At 41.4% G+C, this 12,789-nt stretch overlaps 5 protein-coding genes across 10 annotated transcripts; 1 reads left to right on the forward strand and 4 right to left on the reverse strand.

Moving 5' to 3' along the window:
• Positions 1-1,486: 1,486 nt before the first annotated feature.
• LOC106654747 lies at positions 1,487-2,657 on the reverse strand. Its single transcript, XM_014374748.2, has 3 exons — positions 1,932-2,657; positions 1,797-1,849; positions 1,487-1,731 (listed from the first exon to the last, which is right to left on the reverse strand). The coding sequence occupies exons 1-3, from the start codon at positions 2,484-2,486 to the stop codon at positions 1,563-1,565; spliced, it is 777 nt and encodes a 258-aa protein (XP_014230234.1). The 5' UTR covers positions 2,487-2,657; the 3' UTR covers positions 1,487-1,562.
• A 320-nt stretch (positions 2,658-2,977) lies between these two features.
• Positions 2,978-5,348, reverse strand: LOC106654741. 6 transcript variants are annotated; one of them, XM_023460342.1, is made up of 8 exons: positions 4,680-5,347; positions 4,455-4,583; positions 4,226-4,357; positions 4,006-4,134; positions 3,786-3,917; positions 3,577-3,699; positions 3,448-3,494; positions 2,978-3,372 (listed from the first exon to the last, which is right to left on the reverse strand). In XM_023460342.1, exons 1-8 carry the CDS (start codon positions 5,217-5,219, stop codon positions 3,237-3,239), a joined length of 1,368 nt encoding a protein of 455 aa, XP_023316110.1. In that variant the 5' UTR covers positions 5,220-5,347; the 3' UTR covers positions 2,978-3,236. The 6 variants fall into 6 exon arrangements, with proteins under 6 accessions (XP_023316110.1, XP_023316109.1, XP_023316111.1 ...); XM_023460341.1 differs by having other exon boundaries at positions 3,786-3,914; positions 4,006-4,137; XM_023460343.1 differs by having other exon boundaries at positions 3,577-3,696; positions 4,006-4,137.
• A 1,080-nt stretch (positions 5,349-6,428) lies between these two features.
• Positions 6,429-8,205, reverse strand: LOC106654504 (ankyrin-1-like). The gene has a single exon (XM_023460328.1). It carries the CDS (start codon positions 7,914-7,916, stop codon positions 6,429-6,431), a length of 1,488 nt encoding a protein of 495 aa, XP_023316096.1. The 5' UTR covers positions 7,917-8,205.
• A 365-nt stretch (positions 8,206-8,570) lies between these two features.
• Positions 8,571-9,770, reverse strand: LOC106654732. The gene is made up of 3 exons (XM_014374733.2): positions 9,038-9,770; positions 8,911-8,954; positions 8,571-8,826 (listed from the first exon to the last, which is right to left on the reverse strand). The coding sequence occupies exons 1-3, from the start codon at positions 9,632-9,634 to the stop codon at positions 8,643-8,645; spliced, it is 825 nt and encodes a 274-aa protein (XP_014230219.1). The 5' UTR covers positions 9,635-9,770; the 3' UTR covers positions 8,571-8,642.
• A 1,452-nt stretch (positions 9,771-11,222) lies between these two features.
• On the forward strand, positions 11,223-12,295 carry LOC106654503 (ankyrin repeat and protein kinase domain-containing protein 1-like). Its single transcript, XM_014374422.1, has 3 exons — positions 11,223-11,340; positions 11,446-12,001; positions 12,061-12,295. The coding sequence occupies exons 1-3, from the start codon at positions 11,223-11,225 to the stop codon at positions 12,293-12,295; spliced, it is 909 nt and encodes a 302-aa protein (XP_014229908.1).
• Positions 12,296-12,789: the final 494 nt, after the last annotated feature.

Here is a 12,789-nt window from a genome sequence, read left to right on the forward strand (position 1 = left end):
ATTTACTTCGTCGCCAATCTTGAAAAATAGCTCTGCTAGTCCTTCATCTTGATCTTGGCTGCAAATGACATGCAGAGGAGTCGATCCGTCCTTGTTAGCCAAGTTTGGATCGGCACCTCCTCTCAGCAGCATCGCTGGAATATCGTAATTACCGCTGTTCACAGCCATGTGTAGCGCCGAATCACCTGTTTCTGGCCACAGACAATTGGGATCCTGCCCAACCTCGAGAAATTTTTCAACTTTGTCCTTAAAGTGATACCTGGAGGCTATATGAAAATGAGTGTATCCTGATTCATCAGAGTAATTTACGTCGAATCTGTCGTATATTTTAAAAAGTGCTTCGATCACGATTTTCCAGTCGAGGGACCAGACCTTAGCCATATGATGGATTGCTGTGGTCTGATGCAACATTGGCTTGCCATCTTCATCAATTTTGGGCTCGTCTTTGTAGCCGGTCTTGATCACAAAGCTAATCGTAATATATCGACTCAAACCTTCACCGTAGCTCGGGTTCTTTACATCCTCCAAGAGAAGCCAGTCAATTTCTTCTTTTCGAAAAAAGTCTCGGAGATCCGGAAGCTGATCCTCCCAATCACTGATTAACGAAGAAAATTCAAGGAAAAACTCGTGTCGCTCTTTTTCGATATCCCAATTGAACTTTTTTCGTAAGTTCTTCAATCGTTCCAAATTTGAGATTTCTTCTTCAGAATCGTAAGCGTGAGGGAAGAGGTAAGGGTAAAACGGATCGTCGAAACTTTCATCAGAATCGTCGTCGAACATGAACCAAAACATCATTCTGAGCACTGACAAACAACACACAATGGGTTAAAATATAGAATATTTTAACACTTTTTTTCGCGAGAATCACTAGCTGTTGTCGATGCAATTTTTGTGGTTCACGCTGTAGCGTCGCAACGTCTACTACACTTACACTAAGCTCTATATTTGAGCGTAAATTTTAATGCGTAAAACTTAAGATAACGTGGGCTATGCGTACGTTGTTTGACAATTGACAGAGCAACCCGCGCGAAAACGCACACGGCACATAGGCAGAGCGATCAGACAAGCGACGAACGTGAGACACGAGAGGAACTGATCACTGACGCTGCAAAGACGTTACTAAGTACGGCTCGATCGCGAAGTATAGTGTGGGATGGTCTACACTCGCTGCAGCGCCTGCAGCAGTACAGAAGTGAACTTATGGGCACTTAACTGACGAGTGTCGAGCGCCGGCCAGTAAAAGCGCGCGAAGCAACTAAACGCTACTGCGAAGCTAGAAGCAGAAAACCTGAAGATTTTTTTCGGCAGAAAACTTGCGATTGCGATCACTCATTGCCGTCATACACAACTACGTTGAATTCACCGTACATATATGCATTGACGGTGACGTCTTTCGCGTAATATGAGTACCGCGTCCAATTCTAAAAAGCGATAAAAAACAAATCGTCGATGTGGGAGTAATTAAACGTTTATGACCACGCGACTGTTGCTGTATAAAAATAAATATTGCTATTTTTTATTCAATCGAGTCTAAAAAATAAACATTTATTTTCATTCAGAAATTAGTGTTGCTCCATGTCGTAGTCAAGATAATCGTCGTCATCCACCCTTCGCTGGTTGTGATGGATGATGAGTATTGCTGCATATATTATCAGATATACACCAATTATTGCAACAAAGCCCACAAAAAGTTTTAAAGGCAAATTAAATATTGGATACTCTGGGAAGCACCTGTGGATTAAAAAGAAAAACAGTCATTCACGCTGCCCCTTTAACAATCGTTTGTAGCATCTTACCATTGTATGTGCTCTACGCCCCGGTTGTTTCCTCTTTCCGGCTCTCTGGACAGCTGCAAAAAAAAATTTTGTGAGTCGCTTCAAGTTTTTTTCTCTCTATAAATCAGTTACATGTAATAAATTATATTAAATTACCTCTATCGTCGCGGACGGTGGAAAGTTGACTCCTTCCATTGAATTATCGGACCCTCGTCTTTGGTAGATTGCTGGTAAATTGCTGAAAATTTGCGCATCAGTTTCGCATGCTTGGCTACCTTCTTCCGACGGGCTTCTGTCGTTCTCATCTGATTTGGCTTTCGGTGGCCCTGACGCTGGTCCCAGCAAATTATCCGGTGGCTTCACCGGCGATTCCGGTGATGCCGGTAGTGGCCCTATCCCCACTGGTGATTCTGCTCGTAGTGGTGGCTCCACCTGTTCTTGAACTTCAGTTGGACTCGGTGACATTGATTTCGAGCTTCTTCGGAATTCGTGAATCGCTTGGACATAAGTCGCGATATTCTTCTCCTCGGGAACCTGCTCCGGGGCTCTCTCCTCTCGCTGAAGCTCATTTTCAGAAGCTTCATTCCCGACTTCTTCGGGCGCATTTAAAACCGACCTCATAGCAGTCCTGAGTCGTCCGACACCGTGCTTGATCGACGTCATGCCCATGATCAACATCCTCAACGTCTGTCTCTCCTCTGTTTGACTCATTTTTCGATCGAACGAAAAAATAAATAGGGTTTAATAACGCACACGCGTTAATTCAATCGGTTTGTTCAACGTCGTCCGCGATACTGAGACAGTTCCGAGAGTTTTTCGATTTGACTTATAACGGTCGAAGCCGCTTGTATGTAATATAGGCCATTGCGATGTTTACATCACATGAACTACGAAGATGGGATAAAGAAAATTTCAAACGTGAATCGAGATAAAATTCTCTACCCAGGCTCCAAATTAAGTATCCGTGAAAAAGAGTATTTAGTGACAGACATAAGTCAGAATAAGTCAGTTCCCGGGACTATTTGAATTTTTTCCTACACTTGAAAATAGATCTACACTGAAATTTGAGTAATCAAAGATCATTACCTGCACCTCGTATCAATTTTTTTCTTTCTCTTACTTATATCTTTCAAGTTTGCTGTCTCTCATGTAATAAGATCACTATACGCTCAATCGTAAAAGGCAATAAAAAACAAATCGTGTAAGTTTTGAGCAACGTGTTTGTGTATTGGTATTTTTATACATCATTTTTCAATCAATTGTGACGACGCAGAAGTTTTAATGTGTAAAAAAAATTATTGACATTTTTCATTCAATCGATCGAGTTTAAAAGTTAAAAAGTTATTTCTACATGGGAGGAGTTGGACCTCACCATTTTCTTGGTCGTGGTGTGGTAGGGTTTTGATCATTGTCATCGTGACGATCAGGCTTGAACAGCTTGTTCAACTCCTTGGGACCGATTTAAACGGGCGACTTCTTCAACTCCTCGGGACCGTAATGAATAAACACTGCGAGATTGATAAGGACAGCGACGAGTAATACGAACATTAACAAAGTTATCCAGTTTTCACGCAGCTTTTGAAAAAACACATTCCACCTGTGAAGTAAAACAAATATGCATACACAAGTCATTCGTGTGGTTTCTTTAATTTTCAAAATTTTGGCATTTTACCATCTTGGGTTTGCTGGAACGACGTGCTCGTCATTTCTGGACCGCGCCTGTTCCGTAAATTAATTTTTTATCAGTTATTTCAATTTTTTTTTAAATCAATTAGCATATAATATTAAATTTTCTTTTAACCTGTACCACGTCTTGTCTAATTTGCTCTGGTGCTACGAGGTGGGCATTTTGTCCTATTGGTTCATACTGTTGCACCGACGGGTTGTCGTCCGGGACAGGTCTGTCATGGTTCGGACGCGCCTGCTGCACAACGAAAAACAATTTTTTACCAGTTATTTCAATTTTTTTTCTTTCTAAAAATCAATCAGCATATAATATTTTCTGTTCACCTGTTGTTCCACGTCTTGTCTAATTTGCTCTCGTGGTACGAGGTGAACATTTCGATCTTTCCATCGATATTGATAGCCTCCTGCCGGCTGGTTGTCTTCCGAGACGTATCTGTCATGGCTCGGCCGCGACTGCTGCTCGACAAAAAACAATTTTTTATCAGTTATTTCAAATCTTTATTTCTTTCTAAAAATCAATCAGCATATAATATTTTCTGTTCACCTGTTGTTCCACGTCTTGTCTAATTTGCTCTCGTGGTACGAGGTGAACATTTCGATCTTTCCATCGATATTGATAGCCTCCTGCCGGCTGGTTGTCTTCCGAGACGTATCTGTCATGGCTCGGCCGCGACTGCTGCTCGACAAAAAACAATTTTTTATCAGTTATTTCAATTCTTTATTTCTTTCTAAAAATCAATCAGCATATAATATTTTCTGTTCACCTGTTGTTCCACGTCTTGTCTAATTTGCTCTCGTGGTACGAGGTGAACATTTCGATCTTTCCATCGATATTGATAGCCTCGTTCCGGCGAGTTGTCGTCCGAGACGTATCTGTCATGGCTCGACCGCGACTGCTGCTCAACAAAAAACAATTTTTTATCGTTTATTTCAATTCTTTATTTTTTTTTCTAAAAATCAATCAGCATATAATATTACATATTTTCCACTAACCTGTTCCACGTCTTGTCTAATTTGCTCTCGTGGTACGAGGTGAACATTTCGATCTTTCCATCGATATTGATAGCCTCGTTCCGGCGAGTTGTCGTCCGAGACGTATCTGTCATGGCTCGGCCGAGACTGCTGCACAACGAAAAATAAATTTTGTCGTTTATTTCAATTCTTTATTTTTTTTTCTAAAAATCAATCAGCATATAATATTACATATTTTCCACTAACCTGTTCCGCATCTTGCCTTATTCGTGCTGTTTGATTCGAGATTTGCTCTGGAATCAAATTCTGAGGCAAACTTTGTGTGCTATCAATATCATACTCAAACGTCCCAGGTAGTATTGGCCTAAGCGAGCTTTCTGCTTCGTCGTGCGGTGTTACAAGCGGCGTGCGATAATTCCGTGGCCTCGTTCTTGTTTCTGGTATTGACGACGCTGACGATTCGACTGATGCCTCCGAGGTCGAGCCTCTTCGGAGTTTGAGAATCGCTTCGTCGTCGGACGTGACAGGCTCGGCGCTCGAACTGGTCACGACATCCTGCTGCGCGCGACTCCTCTGATTGTCTCCTTCCAACTGGACCGACCTCGCTCGGGGAACCCGTGGTCGAGGCTCGTTTGCTGGACTGGCTTCGTGGGACTGGGCTTCGTTCCCAGAGTCTTCATTGGTCTGGGCTTCCTCCCTGCTTATGAGTCGATGGATACTTGGCCTTTTTAAGGGCTGCGTTTTGGGCTCCTGACCTGGTGCCGCTCTGTCCTGTTCTTGACTCATTTTTCGCGCGAACAAAAAACAGAAATTAGGATACACGTGAGTTTATTATTGAATCGATGCGTTCAACGTCGTCCGCGATACTGACAGTTACAATTAGAGTTTTCGATTCGTCGTACGATCAAGTCGGCAGCGTGTAAATATGGGTCGCTGCCGCTGAAATGTTTACATCTTATGTACAACGGAGACATCGATCGTTAAATATCAAATACGAATCGATATATTTTCTATTGAAAAAATAATCCAAATGAATCCTCATATATATTGCAGAACTTTGAGTGCGAGAAATAAAAAAATCTTACGCGGTCACAACAAAGAATGTTTTATGCAAAACATTTAAAAAAATCTTGCCCCTCGAGCTTGAATAACTCCGGAGATTTTTGAATTCTTGCTCTTCTATAGATTTACAATTCAAGGAATAATTGTTTTGTCTCATTTTTATTAAGTATACCTAACGTGCGTAAAGAAATTTCGCTTTTATCTGGGAAAATGTAATATACAAGTGTATAACACTCATGTTTTTTTAAACATCAAGTACCCATACCGTTGAGTGAAACATTTACTTAGAAAAAAGTAAAATATTATCTACTTGACAAATTCAGTAATAAAGAGAGCAGACTCGATTTGGGAAAGTAAAGTATTCTTGTTTACCTCGATAATAATGGAAATTTTATTTTGCGATAAGGCAACCGTAAATATATTATATTGAACAGAAAATGAACAGGGTATTATGTGCGATATTAAAAGTGCCGTAATATATTGTACCATTACAGGAACCGTATAAAATCTAAGTGCACACTACGTGTAAATTTCATTTGTAAATTTTAACTCGAATACGCTTGTATGGAATATTGCATATTACCGACTTTGAAAATCACTATAGGCGACGAATTATGATTTGAGCACCACGAATAGTGTACAGAATCCAGAAAAAGTAAGAGTTGATCCTCCCAGTATTAGATGAGTTTGATATTTCGATGCTCTAGTCATAACTCCTATATGGACTTTTGAGTAGGCAAGCTGCTATTAAGACGTAAACCTCGTAGTCGTTATTATAATTATCATTTCTTTTCAATTAAAGTTTAATACTGATGTGCAAAAATCAAATAAATTAATGAGTTCAATTTTTTTTAGTTAATTTATTTGAATATTGAAAATACACAACGTCAAATAACACTTGACATTGAAATATTACCCAAATGATAATCGACATCATGAGCTTTGGCCCGCAACCGCCATGAAAATATTGCACAAATCTTTGTTCATTAGTTTCTCAAAAATAATTTCACAACAAAGAATTGGCAATTGGTAACCCGTCAGCTCCAAGAAAGAATCCAGTGCCCATCGACGACAAAATCTTCTCATTATAATCTCTCTCACGTGCGTAGCACAAGCCAGTCTGGGTTCTTCCGCGATCTCGAAATAATCTTGATGCATAAACTGGTAATAGTCCGTATATGTAAATAATTTTTCCGCTTTTTTGGGTTGCAATCGGACCACGTCATAGAGTGAAAGGCTCGAATTTATCATCCATTTTTTCGTTTCAATTATGAACTCCTCGTCATCATACAATTTTGTGTCAAGATCAGTTGATATCTCGAACATTCTGCGCTTAGAAAAATATTTTATGATGGTTAGAGCGCTTGCTCGGTTCAATTCGTATCCTCTTTTCTCTAAACGTTCGACGATAATCAGAGTATCGGATGCTAGTAAAAGGGTGATATCAGCGAAATGAGAATCTTCTCGGCTAAATGTCTCACCGAAGTAACCTTCAGTGGGAAATACGAAACTTGATAGATCAGCGCCACGATTCAAGAGCACATTGAACAAATTTGGCAAAAAATTCGCTACAGCTAACTGCAGTGGTGTCCGGCCTAACTTGTCACTGGCATCGACTCGAACCGGCTGATATTTGTGGTTGCCAAGCTCGAATAACATGTCGACTAATTCCTCGTCGTCGTCATCTCTTTGACATATTATGTGCAAAGGTGTTAGTGCCTGTGCATTGGATAAATTTGGATCGGCGTCGTTTCTCAACAACAATTTTACCACACTAGTATTTCCCATCTCCAGAGCCAAGTGAAGCGGCGTATCGCCTGTTTCATCTACGATACAATTGGGGTCCTGCCCAAGCTCAAGAAATTTCTCGACGATGTTTTTAAGGCCAAACTTGCAGGCCGCGTGAAAATGCGACAGACCAGACTCGTCGGTGTAATTCACGTCGAATCTGTTGTATATTTTAAAAAGATTAGGGAGAACGTCTGTGAGGAAGCAGTGTCTAGATGCATGATGTACTGCTGTGGTGCGCCTTAACAATGGCTTTCCGACTTCATTAATTTTGGGCTCGTCCTTGTAGCCTGTCTTAACAACAAATCGGACGAATTTATATCCACCATAAATGGTGTCATTTTTGTTCTTCACGTCCTCCGTGAGAAGCCAATCAATTTCTTCGATTCGAAAGATGTTACGAAGATTAGGAAGTGGGCCCTTCCAATTTCTAATCAAGAACTGCACACGATTGAACAGTGTATGTTTCTCTTCTTCAATCTCCCAATTGACCATTTCACTAATACTTTTCAGTTCTTTTAAAAAGTCGTTGACAACGCAAAACCTATAAAGGTATACGAAGAAATCGACTTGTCCGTCCGTTTGATCGTGATCGTCGGATTCGGACGCGGACGAAGAAGAAGAAGAAGACATTATGTTGCACACTCACGCACAAACACAATCAATTACAATATGAAATACTTTATTCTTTTCAAGAATCACCAGCTGCAATGGATGCGATGAGATTCGTTCATGCTGCGACGTCGTATAGTAACACAAACTGACTGTACACAATTGAGTATTTTATAGTAATTGTAAACTCGTGGACGACGCTATACGAAGCACGATCTACGTCTCTTGACAAATATTGACTGAGCAGTGAGCAATCTGCAAGAAGTATGAACACGCGCAGTCAGCTACTGAGCTCAGAGCTGCGTGAGAGTAACTGAATTGCACTGCTGCACGACGCTATCGAAGACGTTACAACGGCCTGCGCGCCAAGTATGGAACTCTCGAGCGCCGACCAATAGAAACGCGCGAAGCAACTAACGGTTACTGCGAAACTAAACAGAATACTCTACGATTTTTTCGGCAGAAAACTTGCGACTCCGAACACTTCACTGACGAAATTCACCATATGAGTATAAGTATTGACTTCTTTCGCGTATTATGATCACCACGTCCAATCCTATAGGGCAATAAAAAACAAATCGTATGTCTTGTGAACAATGTGTTCGAATCAGATCATGGCATTTTCATTTATGTATATAAGCGTCTAGGAGTAATTAAATATTTACGACTATGCAGTTGTTGGCGTATAAAAATATGAATATTACAATTATTTAGTTAAAAAGATAACAATCTATTTCTATCCGGGTATTAATGATGTCCCCATTGTCTGCGTATTACGGGAAGGTCGTGGTCGTCGCGAATGTGATCATCGAACGCGGGCTTCTTGAACTTGTAATAAATCATCACCCCAGTCCAAACTACAATACCAATGAAAATCAGAACTCCAGTCCAAAACTTGCAATCGAGGTCCCATAAATTCGGATGGCAGAGCCTGTGCGAAGCAAAAAAAAACAAAAAAGAAGTAGAAAAAAAGGTATTGTATGCGGTCGCCTTAATATGCGTTGCGGCATCTTACCGTTGGATTCTTGTCAGCTGCGGGTTCTGTCCTCTTGTTCCCTGCTGCAGAACAAAAATATTTTTTTGTAAGTTTTTTGTATTTTTCTCTCTCTTAAAAACAATTGCGTATTATAATGTTATTTTACCCCCGAAGGTAAATGAGTGACTACTTCTGGATTCTCAGACGCTGGATTTTGGTAAATTACTACGGGGTTGTCGACAGTTCTTGCGTCAGTTTCAGGCGTTGGGACACCCTCATCTGACGGGCTTATGTCATTCTCATCTGACGTGAGTATCGGTACCCTTGACACCGGTCCCAGCAAATTATCCGGTGGCTTTACCGTCGATTTCGGTGATGCCGGTAGTGGTCCTTCTACCACTGGTGATTCTGCTCGTAGTAGTGGCTCTGCCTGTTCTTGGAGTTTGTGAATCGATTGGATATGAGCCGCGACATTCTTCTGCACGAAAAGCTGACCCTCGTCTCCACTTGTTTGGGCCCCCTCCAAAGCCGGTGAATCCAATGACTGAGCCTTCGTAAGAGCCTCATTGGACTGGCTTCTGTCGGGGGTATCCGATTCCCGTGACAGCGAGGACGAGGACGAGGAGTGAGGACGAGGAGGAGTCCTTTCCTTCTGTATCATGTTTGGCGGCCTGTAAGTTATCAAAAGTTGATCGATACTTGGCTTTCGAGGCGACTTTCTGGGCGACTGCCCCGGTGCCGGCTTGTCCTTTTCTAGCGTCATTTTTCGGTCGTTCAAAAAACAGAAACGAGGATACACGTGCGTTTATTATTGAATCGGTTCGTTCAACGTCGTCCGCGATACTAACAGTTACAAGTTTTCAATTTGACGTAATAACGTAAAACAATACGGACCGCTGTGATGTTTACATCGCGTGTACCATACACGACGATGGGAGAAAGAAAATTTGAAACACAAATCGATATTATTGCTACTGGAAAAAGTCTCCGAATTGTATACCCGTTCATAACGAGGGACTTTAAATTCGAGCGATTAAAGAGCGTAAAAAGTTATTTTCATGCAAAATAATTCAAGATAAAAAACCCTCTTTCATTCGATTTCGGGCCCCTGTGCGTTTGTTATTATTCATACCCGCTAGTTTTGAATATTGCATATTGGCAGAGTGTATGTGAGAGTCGCATTGAGGCCTCGGCCTGTTCTCCCCCTCCTCGAGCCAACGCGCGGCGGCTGTAGAGCGTGTCACGACTCGTCGTGCTTCGACACAGCACGACGATGATGAGTCAATTCATCGTAATCGCAATTTCGCACGGCAAAACTTCGGGTCAAACTTCAGTCGCAAACTTTATCTTTTCCTTACTTTCTTCCGGCACCGGCAAGTCCGATTACTCAAATAATTGGAATAATTCTATAGCATTCAAATGTTATATTGGGTCACAATAAGTAGGGGACTGCTTATAGTCCGGGCGCCAGCTATGGGTCGAGTATACATTTTCAGGTCCATAAGGTAACCAAAGCTTTTTATAGGTTTTTTGGTGTGCTAAATCGATTTAGCTTGGTTACCAAGCGTTAAAATTGGTATTTTAAAAGTTATTAACAAATTTATTGTTTATAACTTAAAAAATTTGTTTAAAAAAATCTGAAAAAATTCACACGTATTCTTTGACTAATTCTAAGACTATTTTGTTCTTTGCATTTTTTCGTTTTAGACGTTCCTTAACGAGTTAGAAAATCGCAAAGATTGAAAATATGAATGGTTTCTGAACAAATTCGTGCGTAAAAAAATAACTTTGCGATTTTCTAGCTCGGTAAGGAACGTCTAAAACGAAAAAATGCAAAGAACAAAATAGTCTTAGAATTAGTCAAAGAATACGTGTGAATTTTTTCAGATTTTTTTAAATAAATTTTTTTAGTTATAAACAATAAATTTGTTAATAACTTTTAAAATACCAATTTCAACGCTTGGTAACCAAGCTCAATCGATTCAGCACACCAAAAAACCTATAAAAAGCTTTGGTTACCTTAAGGACCTGAAAATGCATACTCGACCCATAGCTGGCGCCCGGACTATTACTTTTGTGCCTGAACAGGAAAAAGAAGAAGACTCGTCGAATTGCGCGCAGCCCCTATATACGCTCCCGTGGCAAAAAAACCCACGATTATCGCATGGGTTTTTATTCTAACATGAGATCGTATAGTGATATTGTAAATCAGTATAACTTACGATGCCACAGCGTCAACAACAGAGAGAGATCGCATCGAAGGCTGCAATTTATTCTTGCGAAAAAGGACAAATATTTCTAATTGAAAGCGATTGTGTTATCGTAACTTGTGTGTGAGAGTGCGCAGAAAAATGTCTGCGTCTCAAGACAAATCTCACGGAGACGCAAATCACCTTGAGACAATCTCAAGCTTAGAAAAACTGAAGTGTTTACGAAAAAATGTCAATTGGGAGGACAAAGAAGAGCGACGCGAGTTTCTCAGTCAACTGCATCCCTTGATCGCGGATTGGAAAGGCCAAATGCCAAATCTCGGAGATATTTTTCGTCCCGAAGAAATCGATTGACTTCTCACAGAGTCCGTCTTATTCGATAACATATTTGACTCAAATTCACTCATCGACTTTGTAATCGACACTGGCTACAAGGACGAGCTCGTCTTCGATAAAGACGGCAAGCCACTGCTGCGTCGAACCACACCGCTGCACCAAGTGGTATCGATCGATTTTGGCAGTTTGTTGCCGAAGCTTTTCAAAATATACCAGAGATCGGACGCAAACTACACCACCGAATCTGGATTTACACAATTTCATGTGGCCTGCATGAACGGCTTTGACGACATCGTAAAGGGATTCCTCGAGCTCGGCCTGGATCCCGATTGCTTTTCCGAAGAACCGGATACTATGAGCTCGGTCGATCCGCCACTACACTTGGCTCTGCGAGGGGATCACTGGAGCACGGCCGAATTACTGCTGAGAATCGGCGCCGATCCAAACTCATGGGATACAGACGGATGGACAGTTCTGCACTCTTTACACAATGAAGAAATGGCGGAGATGTTATTTGAGTTCTGCGACGAAATCGAAAAGCCAGTGCAAGTCGACGCATTGAACCAGCAGATGGACACGCCATTGTGCGTGGCCAGCTGTGTTCGTCGTATAATGAAAAATTTATCGAGTTGCTGCTTAAAAGAGGCGCCGATCCTAATTTACCCGATGAGGGCGGATCGACACCTTTACACTTCATTGCCAGGAATCATTACCGGCATAACGATGGATTGGCGGGTCTATTCTTCAGGATCATCGACGAGAAACATAAACAGGTGCAGATCGATGCCTTTGACAAGTTGGGCCAGACACTGCTACAATTAGCTGTGGCAAACGTGCAGCCAGGTGTGGTCGATGTATTTTTGGGTCGTGGCGCTTGATCTGTCTCGCTTCGTTTTTCCCGCAAAAAGTCACTTCGACGGGGGTGTGCAGCCACAGTTTAATAGACATTTCAAAGTCGAACTAGCGTCTGGCCTGCTGTTCATCATCGAACGTCTTGAGAATAAAGGTTACGATCTAGATCAAAGCGATGCTATGTATGACCATTATGGAATTGTTCGCCAAGTACGAATTGTTCGAAAAGTCGTCGGTTATTGACGAACGTTGGTACGACAACGAAACATTTTCGACAACAGCCAAAAAATGCATGATGAATTCGAGTCTATCGCTCTACGACGTCATTCAATTGCGACCCGAAAAGGCGAAAAAACTAGTCACATATATGGAATACTTCAAATTTGCGCGCAAGAATCATCTTTGGAATCTCCCTGACACTGAGACTTTTGCCGTGCGTCTGTGCGAGATAATGTCTAGAGGATTTTTCCGGAAATGGGCACTGGATTGTTTCTCGAAGCTGATAAGACACCGACTGCTA

The sequence above is a fragment of the Trichogramma pretiosum genome, unplaced genomic scaffold, assembly GCF_000599845.2.
Source record: "Trichogramma pretiosum strain Unisexual culture from Peru unplaced genomic scaffold, Tpre_2.0 scaffold59, whole genome shotgun sequence".
Taxonomy (NCBI): domain Eukaryota; kingdom Metazoa; phylum Arthropoda; class Insecta; order Hymenoptera; family Trichogrammatidae; genus Trichogramma; species Trichogramma pretiosum.

Coding starts and splice junctions, on each gene's coding strand:
- LOC106654747 (XM_014374748.2), bottom strand. CDS start 2,486: ATGAGTCAAACAGAGGAGAGACAGACGTTGAGGATGTTGATCATGGGC. Junction 1,850..1,931: donor CACCGTCCGCGACGATAGAG/GTAATTTAATAT, acceptor TTTTTTTTGCAG/CTGTCCAGAGAGCCGGAAAG. Junction 1,732..1,796: donor GGCGTAGAGCACATACAATG/GTAAGATGCTAC, acceptor TTTAATCCACAG/GTGCTTCCCAGAGTATCCAA.
- LOC106654741 (XM_023460339.1), bottom strand. CDS start 5,219: ATGAGTCAAGAACAGGACAGAGCGGCACCAGGTCAGGAGCCCAAAACG. Junction 3,700..3,785: donor GACAAGACGTGGAACAACAG/GTGAACAGAAAA, acceptor TTCGTTGTGCAG/CAGGCGCGTCCGAACCATGA. Junction 3,373..3,447: donor GTTCCAGCAAACCCAAGATG/GTAAAATGCCAA, acceptor TTTACTTCACAG/GTGGAATGTGTTTTTTCAAA.
- LOC106654504 (XM_023460328.1), bottom strand. CDS start 7,916: ATGTCTTCTTCTTCTTCTTCGTCCGCGTCCGAATCCGACGATCACGAT.
- LOC106654732 (XM_014374733.2), bottom strand. CDS start 9,634: ATGACGCTAGAAAAGGACAAGCCGGCACCGGGGCAGTCGCCCAGAAAG. Junction 8,955..9,037: donor TCACTCATTTACCTTCGGGG/GTAAAATAACAT, acceptor TTTGTTCTGCAG/CAGGGAACAAGAGGACAGAA. Junction 8,827..8,910: donor CAGCTGACAAGAATCCAACG/GTAAGATGCCGC, acceptor TGCTTCGCACAG/GCTCTGCCATCCGAATTTAT.
- LOC106654503 (XM_014374422.1), top strand. CDS start 11,223: ATGTCTGCGTCTCAAGACAAATCTCACGGAGACGCAAATCACCTTGAG. Junction 11,341..11,445: donor GGAGGACAAAGAAGAGCGAC/GCGAGTTTCTCA, acceptor GACTTCTCACAG/AGTCCGTCTTATTCGATAAC. Junction 12,002..12,060: donor CAGCAGATGGACACGCCATT/GTGCGTGGCCAG, acceptor GCTGCTTAAAAG/AGGCGCCGATCCTAATTTAC.